The sequence below is a fragment of the Pinus tabuliformis genome, chromosome 8, assembly GCF_031772625.1.
Source record: "Pinus tabuliformis cultivar Carrire ecotype Pingquan chromosome 8, CPIR1, whole genome shotgun sequence".
In the NCBI taxonomy this organism is placed as follows: Eukaryota; Viridiplantae; Streptophyta; class Pinopsida; order Pinales; family Pinaceae; genus Pinus; species Pinus tabuliformis.
The window spans coordinates 704,687,213-704,698,307 of record NC_142294.1 but is presented as its reverse complement, the minus strand read 5'-3'; the positions used below and the strand labels follow the sequence as shown (position 1 = coordinate 704,698,307).

General features: G+C 36.9%; 1 protein-coding gene across 1 annotated transcript; it reads right to left on the bottom strand.

The window, feature by feature from the left end:
* Positions 1-465: 465 nt before the first annotated feature.
* Positions 466-1,197, bottom strand: LOC149237565 (uncharacterized). The gene has a single exon (XM_089369314.1). It carries the CDS (start codon positions 1,195-1,197, stop codon positions 466-468), a length of 732 nt encoding a protein of 243 aa, XP_089225440.1.
* Positions 1,198-11,095: the final 9,898 nt, after the last annotated feature.

The window sequence follows — 11,095 nt, the reverse complement described above, 5'->3', positions numbered from 1 at the left end:
GCTTTTCATGCTCTTCCTGATTTTTCGAATAAATTAATATATCATCAATAAAAATCAGTACAAATTTATCTAGGAAGGGCTGAAATATGTTGTGCATCAGGCTCATGAATGTGGTTGGGGCGTTTGTAAGGCCGAAGGGAAGTACTACGAACTCGTAATGACCGTAACGAGTTCAGAAGGCAGTTTTACAAATGTCTTCATCCTTTATTCGGATTTGGTGGTAACCTGACCTTAGATCAATTTTAGAGAATATGTTGGCCCCCTGCACTTGGTCAAATAAGTCATCAATACGAGGTAAAGGGTACCTATTTTTGACGGTAAGTTTATTTAGTTTTCGGTAGTTGATGCATAGTCTTAAGGTCCCATCCTTTTTTCGAACAAACAACACAAGGGCTCCCCAAGGCGATACACTAGGGCGAATGTACCCTTTATCTAGAAGTTCTTGAAGCTGCATTTTGAGTTCTGTTACTCTGGGACACTCATGCGGTAGGGAGTCTTGGAAATAGGGGTTGCTCCAGGTATTAGTTCAATGGTAAAATCAATATCGTGTCTAGGTGGAAATCCAAGAATGGATTCCGGAAATACATCCACAAAATCCTGAATTACAGGGATACTTTCTAATGAAGTCATTTTGTCATTAGAGTACCCAACTTGGACAGTGTAAATATGGCATCCTTTCCTTATGCATTTCCCTAGCTGATTTGCAGTAATAGGGCGTAACTTCATATTTTTCTTGATTCCTTGAATTTCCTTTCTTTGCCCTGATTCTGTAAGGTAGCTTACAGATTTCTCCTTACAATCTACCAGGGACCAACACCCTTCCAACCAGTCCATTCCAATTAGTACATCATACGAACCTAAGGGCAGTATATTTATATTAACATGGATGGACTGTCCTGAAATTGTTATCGGACAGTTTTCTGTTTTCGCAGATACCTTTCTCTTAGCTCCCGTGGCTAATTGGACTAGCCATGATTTCTTAAATCTACTGCTTGGCAGCTGGCATTTCTCTATTACTTTGGGGCTAATATAACTTAGGCTAGCACCTGGATCAAATAAAACAGAAACAGGTTTTTCAGTAATCATACCTTCGCATTCGATCATGGTGGGCTGGTATTTTTCTTGGTGATCGTCTAGAGCGGCATTAATTATGGGCATACTTCTTGCTATATCTCCGACTGTGGAGGCTTCCTGCATATTGGAAAGTTGTTCCGTTCAAGCTCTGTGTGGGTAGTTCTTATAATAATGAGACTTCCCACATCCCTAGCATTGCATAGGTTGTTTTGGTGGTTGATCAGTTGCAGGTTTACTGGTTCCCTCTAACTGTTTACTTTCGGGGTATGCTGGAAATCTGGGTGGATTCCTGGTAAACTTCCCAAAGGTTTTTTGTTGATTATTCCGACCATTTACTATTTCCTATTGTCTGTTTGGGGGTAAATTCTTCATTCTTCTGCCTGAAGCTCCCTTGGGTGCTTCACTTTTCTGTTTCATCTACTGGTAAAAAATGTGGGCCTTTCGTACTACATCATCCATCGTTCTAGGATAGTTAAATTCTAATTTCTCTTTCATGAAATTTGGTAGACTGCTAATAAACCGTTGAATTTTGGCTTTTTCCTCCTGCATGTATGGGACATATCGTAACAAGGAGGTGAACTGCTTCACATATTCGTCCATGGTCAAGGTTCCCAACCTTAGCTCATGGAACTCCTTGGCTTTTTCGTCATAATAATGCTCAGTCAAGTATTTTTCCTTAAAATGTTTATGGAATTCTTGCCACATCACTTGTTCTTCATCAATCTTTATCACCATTTTAATTTCCTCCCACCAGAGAGTGGCCTTTCCCCGTAACTGGTAAACTGCCAATCATGCTTTGAGTTTGTCTGTATATTCATAAATCTGGAAATATTTACCCATGTCAATCAACCATGCTTCGACTGCCTCTTCAGATTCTCCCTCGAACAGTGACGGTTTTATTTTTTAAACTCACCCTGTAATTCCATCTTCTATCTTTTGGTCTTTCTTTGATCTGAAACATTATCTGAATGCCCCTCTTCATCCTCCTTATGTCCTTCTGTTGATTCTACATTTTCTTCGCCATGATGGGTTGTTGGGGTTTTTTCCCTATCCTCCGTACTGGGATCAAGTCCTCACTGATTCTATTGGTCAAATAAGCTTTTGAGAATATTTTCTTGTTCCTACCTCAGACGTTCGTTGTTTGTCCTTAAAGTCATCATTTATGTATGTAATTGCTACACAATTTCCAGTAAGGCAGTGTTGGCTTATCGGGATTCATCCCCTAGCTATATCTAGATATCTGGATTAGCCTCCACATAAGGCACCTCTGGCTGGTTTGATAATCTGGGGTCCCTCTGCATTTTGTACTTTGATGTGGACTTTAGCCTTTAATTCTTTCTCTCTCTATGTTCACAGTTTCCAAACTCAGTTGTTTATTGAAAAAACAAATCTGAGCTTAATTAAACATACAATATTTATCCCAGACGTCTCAGTGTTCGAGCCTGGGCTCTAATACCATATGTAACACTTAACACTAACACTAACATGCACATAATAACAAAAAAATTACATGTGTAACTATCTATTCCTACAGTGGCACAATACCACGAGACTATATCACACTTGGCACATTAGATTATTGTAAGGTTTAGCATTAAGTAGAGGGGTTAATGTGATTTGAAAGGAATATAAATGCCCTGTTCGACGGATCTATGGAGTTGATGATCCTGCCCTGTTACACTAAAATTTGTCACCATGACTATTTGCAGTTAGTATGGCTCCATCAACTGTCATACTATCCTCCTTGGCAAGTCTTATACCTCTGCTCTTCATGTCAAACTCCAAGAAAGAGAGAAAGTCTTTAAAAATCTATATAACTCTGGGTACGCAGTTTCTCTTAGCCTTACCTGCGTGTACGCACCTCAAGTTCACATTCCCTGCGTACTTGTACGCTCTGTCTGTAAAGGGGTGGGTGCGTACCCCTGTAAAGGTCAAAAGGCACGAGTTTTACTTCAAAAAAGTTACTTGTGGTCGATTCTAGAGCATTCTAGAAGTTTGTTTGACGTGTATTGAGCGCCTCCAGATAGTTCATGTATCCCTATGAAAGAGGAACTTATCCCATCAAGAGGGGAGCTATCCCACTCAAAGAGGGGCCTATCCCATTGATGGTGGACCTGATTAACTTCCTCCAAAGCACTATAAATACAGGCATTGGGCCAGAGGGAGGGGAGGTTGAAAGCTGAGCATTCCTAAGGGTAAATGTTGTTGGAATTAGGACTCCCTTATAGAGCTTGAGAGGAGAGATTCCCATCCTTTATTAGCTTCATTTGGAAGTGGGTGAGCTGATCAAAGTAAAGGAGAACTGTTGCTGGACCCTGGGACGGACCTGCACAACACCAAGGCAATGGTTGTAATGGTTTCTTTTGTTTCCACTTAATACAATTAAGCTCATTTTTCTCAACAAGTTGTTATACATAATTTGTTTCATATACTCCTTGGTCTTTATGATGAATATGTTTTATTTTATGAGTTATTCAGGTGCTATGTAATCGTTTGCTTGTTAGTGAATGCAAGTTTCGAAGAGAAGGAGGAGCTCATCTAGATCGGCGAGGTTGGACTGCTACAAAGCGTTGGACTAAAGGTATGTTATAAACACCTGATTTCTTGTATTCTAAATGAATATTTAGGGAAAGATAGTGTTTAATTGTCTTGTTTGTCACTAGAAAGCCTTAGCTTCTAGGGAGGTCGGTTTTGTCTGCAAAATTGACTCTTTCCGCATGACATGCCCCATCACACGCTGACTTGGAAACACCGCCTGTATGCATGCTGAAATGATATCGTGCCATCTGGTCTGCAACATTAATTTGACAGTTTGGTTCTCTGCCAAAGGAATAGGGAATTAATGTCGAAGGTCGCTCCATTGTGGGATCTGTAGAGGTTAATCTGATGGCCCAAGTGAGGGTTGATAACCCTAACCTCTTCTTTGCCTATCAACTCTGTTCCTTTCTCATTTGTGTTAGGTTGTTCTATGTGTGGGTTGCGCTCTGCAACCATGTCGAACTCGACACTCGAGCTATGGTGATTCTGTTAACAGTTCTGGTTCATGGTGTATTTTTGTGGTGGCATCAAATGTCCTCGTCTCATCTTTGTTGGGCAAATGCATGGTAATTCCTTAACTCTTCTCTTCTCATGCCCTGTAAATTTTACAGTCCTTTAGCATTTTGGTGTTAATGGTTGTTTACTTTATCGATTGCAAGCCTGATATGGTTTCTGCCACTCCCTCCAGCCGGACTGCAGGCGCATCAGGAGCATCTCCCTCCTGAGGTAAGGGTTCGGACCTAGAACTTGAACATTCAACCATTTGCGATCTTGTTTGTAAGAAATCTTAATTACCACTTGGCATTTCAAGCCCTTGGCTCTTCCTCGACTGGAAATGTTCTCCTTCAGGTAAGATATGATGGCATAATACTTTTTCCCATTGGAATTTCTTACTTTCAAGGTTCTATTTTGGTAGCGAGTCTCTAAATTCTTGATGTGGCTTTACAGGTATGCTTTGAGACTAGTAGTCTTTCTAGAACGTACTATAAAGGCTTCCTAACATAGTTCCCATCGTCCTTGTTCCAAGTTGGTGTCCTTATTCCTTATCGCAATTGATGAGAATGGAAGATTTTATCATTTTTTTTCTTTGAAGAAGACAATTAGGGTTTTCTCTTAAATTATTAAGGATTTTTCTAGCCTTGAGTGAAGCTTGGCTGACCCTTGTCGAATGTATCAATTGACATTTACAATTCCTACTACTGTAATTTACAGTTTAGTTTATTTATGATTAACGGTGTCTAGTTAGTTACCGATTTACCATGCCTGTACTTTGTAATTATATAACAACTGCTCATTGAGAGTTTATGAAAATTTAGTTTTCTTTTTGGTTTAGAGGCAGTAAAGGCCTGAGATGTCGTTTTGGAATTTTATTACATTGAGCCAGTCCGGTCTCGGTCTGTTCCTCAGGAATTCGATGGAGATTCGGTTTTGGGTCCTATCTGTTGATAATTATATATATATATATATATATATTTTCAGAGTTCTTTCTCCTTTACTGCTCTGTCGATTTGAATTCATGTTTCAGAACTTCGCTGATCTTTAACTGAGATCATGATTGTCTTTTAATTAGGAAATGAATTCTTTATGTACAGAATATCTTTACTGAGTTTATTTTTAACATTAGAAAATCGTTTGCCATGTTCATGGAATACTGCCGAAATTCAATTGCTGGATTTAGATGGTAAAGACTGAATATCTCACTAGTTGAAGGAATTAAATATATTTGTCACTTATCTATCATTCTCTAGAAGTTTCTATATTTTTTATTTTGGAGAGTCTCAGAAGAAAAATGGTCTACAAGAAATTGTCAATATATATTCTCTCCATAAATATTTAAACAGTAAGGTACAAGATATTCTATGATTCTAGGAATACCTAGTTCATGCATAAAGTAAAGTTACAGAATCATGTAATTTAGGAAACAAGTAATATCAACTATACCCTTAATCAAAATACCATAATTCTTGTTAAATGATAACAGATATTTCCTCATTTCCATTCTCAGAGCATGCTTAAACATTTAACTTCTAATAATTTTTCCTGGTAAATAAGTACTAAATCTAAAATAGTCACTTATCTGTATCTGATTGATTTTAGAATTGCATAAAATATTCTTTGTTTTCCTGGAAGGTCTCACCACCCAGCCATGGACCTGAAAATTACGTCCAGTGTTCCCCCTTCGAGCACTTCCTGCTCCTGACAGTCTCTAGACATCCACAACCTAGTATCTTGGGCTTTAGGACTATCGTCGAGCCTCAAGTCACATACCAGTTTGTATGTTTGCCATTGTCATGTTCCCACTGGTTCCTCCTGCCCAGCTCTAGGAAAATTCAAGCAACCCCCTTCTTTCCTTCCGCTCCCCCCCTTTGGGGAAGGGAGATGGAAACTGTTTCTTAACTGTTCAAGGAGTTATTGTAACTGTTTCTATTCAGTTTTCTTAATCACACATTAATCAATTTCTTTTAACAAAATATCATGATGTTTTGGTTTCTTTTCTAGTCTTAGTTTCTTAACAACTGTGTTAAGAAAAATTAAAAGTTCTAAAGTTCTGTGTAAAACTTGGTAAAAACAAAAGTAAATATTGAGCGACAAGGGGTTTTATATATATATATATATATAGAAAGATAGTTGTATCAAAATAAATAGAAGTTTTTTTTTTTTTTGGAACGAATGTGATGGAAATAATGAAGTATTTTTCCATATTTCACGGACAGTAAATCAGGTAAATCGTCGGCCTTGATTACAAGGCCTCGCTCCAAAGGAATCGAACAGAGTCAAACCCATGATTAGCAACAATATCAAAAAACTTCACGTCTGGCTCTAGACCAATTAAACTAACCTTTGAGATTAAAATTAACTTAACTTATTAAGATAAAGTTTTATAAATAAAATTCTTATTTTTTTTGTTTGTAAGTTATATGTGATTCTCCAGGCTTGACCGATGGCTTGAGGAGTAGCGGCCCGGGGGCATCTAATCTGTTAAAGTCACTCAGGGATCACACTAGCGTGGGCACACTAACCAAAAGTTCATTAGATTTTTTTAGCATGTCTCCTACCTCCAACACAGGGCACAACTACCCTCATGAAATTTGATCTAGATAGCATTGCTAAGAAAACCTATTCTCAATGAGTTATGCTAATAAAACTTAAAAAAAAAAATCTTATTAATTATAAAAAAATATAATTATTTTTACAAAATCCTCATTAAATTTATAAGAAAAAAATATTATTTTATTAAGTTACTTCGTTAAACATACTATACCTTAGTACCATTATTCTATTTTATTAACAATGGAACTACCTTCCCTTAAAAACTTTAAAATGGGAGATAATCAAATATAAAAAAACATAGACTTGATAATAACAAATAATATAATAAATTGCACATAATCGGTTTATGAGTAGTGCACATGAACATTATACTTAATTTAATATATAAACAGCATTACAATACTTTCCTTTTCTTAATATAACAAATTAAATATAATATAAAAATAATAATAATAATGCTCGAAAATAATAAGAAAGGAAATTAATATAAATAATCTTGGATGGTTGAAATTGCAAATATTAATTATTAATTACTAACACTGTAAAACTAAATTATAATAAAATATTTTAAAATATTATATTTATTTTTATATTAAAATTAACAAAAAAAAAATCATATTTTTTTATATTAATAAATAGAGATAAATATCAAATTTGAATACAAATCAATACTTTCCATCTATAATACCTTATAATAATAACAACAATAATAATACCCCATACTATTAAATTAATAATAATAAGAATACCCCATATTATTAAATTAATAATAATAATAATAATAATAATAATAAAAGTGAAGGATGAAAAATACATTTACCAAATAGAATAAATTAATTAATAAGTGAATTTTATAATATATAAAATTAAATTAAATTAAATTTAGAAAAAGGTAAAAAGTAAGAGAATAAAACAAGTATAAATAAAATATGAAAAAAATAAAAACAAACTATATAAATTACATGATGACATATGGATTATGTGCATGAAGAATTCTCTTCTATTTTTTGAACAAGTTATTCTATTTAATGGATGAGAAGAATGATGCGAGGTATTCTTTTTTCTGGCAAAATTCTATAAAATGAGAGATTCACTCACATAGATAATTGATTGAGGGATGGAGAGTGGCTAGTCGTATAAAGAAATAGTGCAGCTAAACTTATGGTTGGGTGGTGGGTCATCCCCAACACTTTGGCTACGGTTTGCTAGATCGGAGACTGGTGCATATCAATTTGATCTCTACTAAGTTGTAAGTTAATCAGGTTTTCATATCACAAGTATGTTCCCATCACCCACTGCAAGGATGAATTATATAATTATTGATGAAATCTTCTTTATATTTGTCAGCTAATAGTTTGGATTTTTGTATATAATTTGTTCATAATTATATTTTAAGTTTAGACCATTAAACCAAATAATGCGACTTTTATATTATTTTTATAAATTTACCAAAAAATAATTTAGTAAAAAAATTAAAAAGTAAATCATTTAACCATGATAACATTGTTCATATATTTTATCCCCGATGGGGTTACATCTCAAGGAATATAGTGGGTTTGGGGACCGTGCTCGCCACCTTATGAAGATGATCACATTAAATGGAAGGGATGGTGTGGCCACCCTGATGCATGAATAAACATGTGAGTTATTGATAACTAATTGTCATGAGCTATAACATTTAGAGAATTGAGGGAGGTTGGAACATCTAGCTACAAGGAAAAGCTAAGGTGATACAAATCGGGGCGCCAATGAAGGTGGTCTAGCTTATTGTTAGTGAGAGTCTAGAGAGTCCCGTGAGCAATTAGTTTTTGTCGAAGTTGGAAAACTTCTCTCTAAAACCCACAGGAGAGATTTTGGAGATAATTGCAATAAGATTGATTCTATTAGCAAGTTATTTTGGTGAGATCTTAGAGCTGGAGCTAAGGGATTCGAAGATACAGAAGCCTGCAAGAGAAATTGGCAACTCTCCCATAGAAGGCAATGGTTTCTCGAGCGCTCTTAAATAAAATATTGCATAGGTTTTTTCTACTATAACACAACCTTGGTGCACAAAGGCTATCACTACATGGATAACCCTAAAATCTTCTTGCAATCTTGTTAATTTATGTGCATGCATTATGCTTGGAGTTTGGTATGGTTGTATTATTGTATGGCTTAGAGGTCCGTTGATAATTGTGTAGCTTTTTCTTAGTCTAAACATTAGGGTGGTTTCCCTATGCTATGTTGTTTTTCCATATCAAAGTACTATACCCCACATATACCAGTGTTGCCTTTCCGCCTATTATTGGATGTACATGTTCTTGGGTTAGGTCATAATCCTCCCATGCTATCACATTTTAGTCTTTTCACCAGTCTTGGTCTTGTTTAACCTCTACATTCAACCTTCTGTCATAATTCATACTTGCGTTGACACTAGTTATAGACACTTAACGATCAATATGCAATGCCAATGGATGATAAGTCAACTTGTGGGGGGGGGAGGTCGCAACCTCTAAGGGTGATACTGAGCCTAGATGTAGGCCCAACATACTACTGAAACTTATCATACGGTTGTCCCCCTTGAAAACCAAAATGAAATCCATCAGTTGAGAACCCTCAATGCTAGGGATTGACATGCTTTCTTAGACTCCAATATTATGGAATAAGTGGGTCACTAGGTTCCTAAGCCTGGTCACACCAAGGGAAGGAGTGTTGTTGGGAAAAGTATCCAATACGGAATGACCCTATCCCACTCTAAGGGTGATAGTACCTCAGCAACAATCAAAGAAAAGCTATCTAAGATATCTTCTTTATGAAAGTAAAATAGGGGAGAAAGAGATCCACTAACCGATGTCTTTCGCTAATGGTTGATCCAATCTTCTCTCCTTGCTGCTTGCTCCCAGTTCCTTGCTCTTTCAATGGCCCAGCTACACCAAGATCCTACAAAATGGCAAGAGAGGGAAACTACAAGAAGCATACATTCATAATTGATTCAAGGATTAGAATAAATCAAATACACAAGTATAACAACACACCATTGAGACACATGCATATAGAAGAACCTCAAATGCTTTATTAATGGAAGAAGTAAGGTTCAGGAAGTGATACAACCATAAAAGGCCCAATCCAGCATCGCCTTCCCAGCAGAAAGAAATCTCCTCTTCACCTCCTTCAAAGAAAATCACCCAATAGTTCTAAACTTAAACCAACAGCACCTCCTTACATTCACAAGATCCTCCTTAGACCTCATGAGAGAGATCTATATATAGGAGTTTTGGAGAAAGGATGAGTCAGCTTGAGGCTTGCATGAAGCTGACTAGTGTCCTCTCTCACTTCAGTTATTCTTCAGTTCTTGAGTCCACTTGGAGGTTCTTGCTTCCACTTGGAGATCTAGACCCTCTTACTCATCACCAGTCAAATTCCTTGATCCAAGTGTCATTTTGGAAGCTTCCTGGGCATTGACACCTTGAGGAATGACTGTGCCACATGTCCAAACTCGCCCAGCGCAGGTAACCTTCTTTGCAGTTGACATTCAACGCAGGTAGACAGTGGAGCAGTTGACATTCAGTGCAGATGCTCAGTGGAGCAGTTGACATGATCGAGAATTGCCTTGTTTTTGAGTGTTTTCAGGTGGAGAACTTTTATTCAGTGCTGTGGTTTGCTGACCTTGTTCCTCTAGGGGTAGGAACAGCATGTTTTAGGGACTTTGGATCCCTTAGATTATGGACATTTCATGCTTCATGCTGTAAGGCACAAAAATGTCTATAACAGTTTCCCCCTAAAGTATGAGGTCGTTTATCGGGTGAAATGCTTTATCAGGAGGATCCGAAGTTCATTCAATCGCTGAGAGGTGACCTGTAATAAAATACAATACAATACATTATTTTTCATTCTGCTTTCATGATCTAGCTGAGGCGGGCATTCCCATGCTCAGCTTTATAAATTCATTTTGGTACATAGAACAGATGATCGTCTGATGGTAGACTGATAATTCTCTGCTGAAATTATCATCCTTTGAGTAGGATGATCATCTGCTGCAATGATGTACATGTCAAATGTCTTTATATTTCCTGAATATATATCGCAGCCCGGATGGATGAAACTAGATCCGGGGTCTTCAAACTCGTTCGATATTCACTCTAAGTACAAGTCGATCCATGTGAGAATTGCGCTGAAGTCGAACATGGAAAGACATCGCTTGATTACCGGTCAATGATGTAAATCGTTAACAAGCGCGAGAGGAATCACCGATAATGATAATGACCCTCAAGGTACTGTAGTACAATTCACGTGGTGTGAATAGAGGACTTGGCGTCGAACACCACGCAAAATCTTCTGGTCGAAGGTCATTGATGTATACCTGTCGCCGGAAGTGAGAAACTTACCTTTGAGGCATGTAAGCTTCAAAGTACTGAGGGGGTGTTCCTAGATCAACTTCTTGGATAAGGAGCTG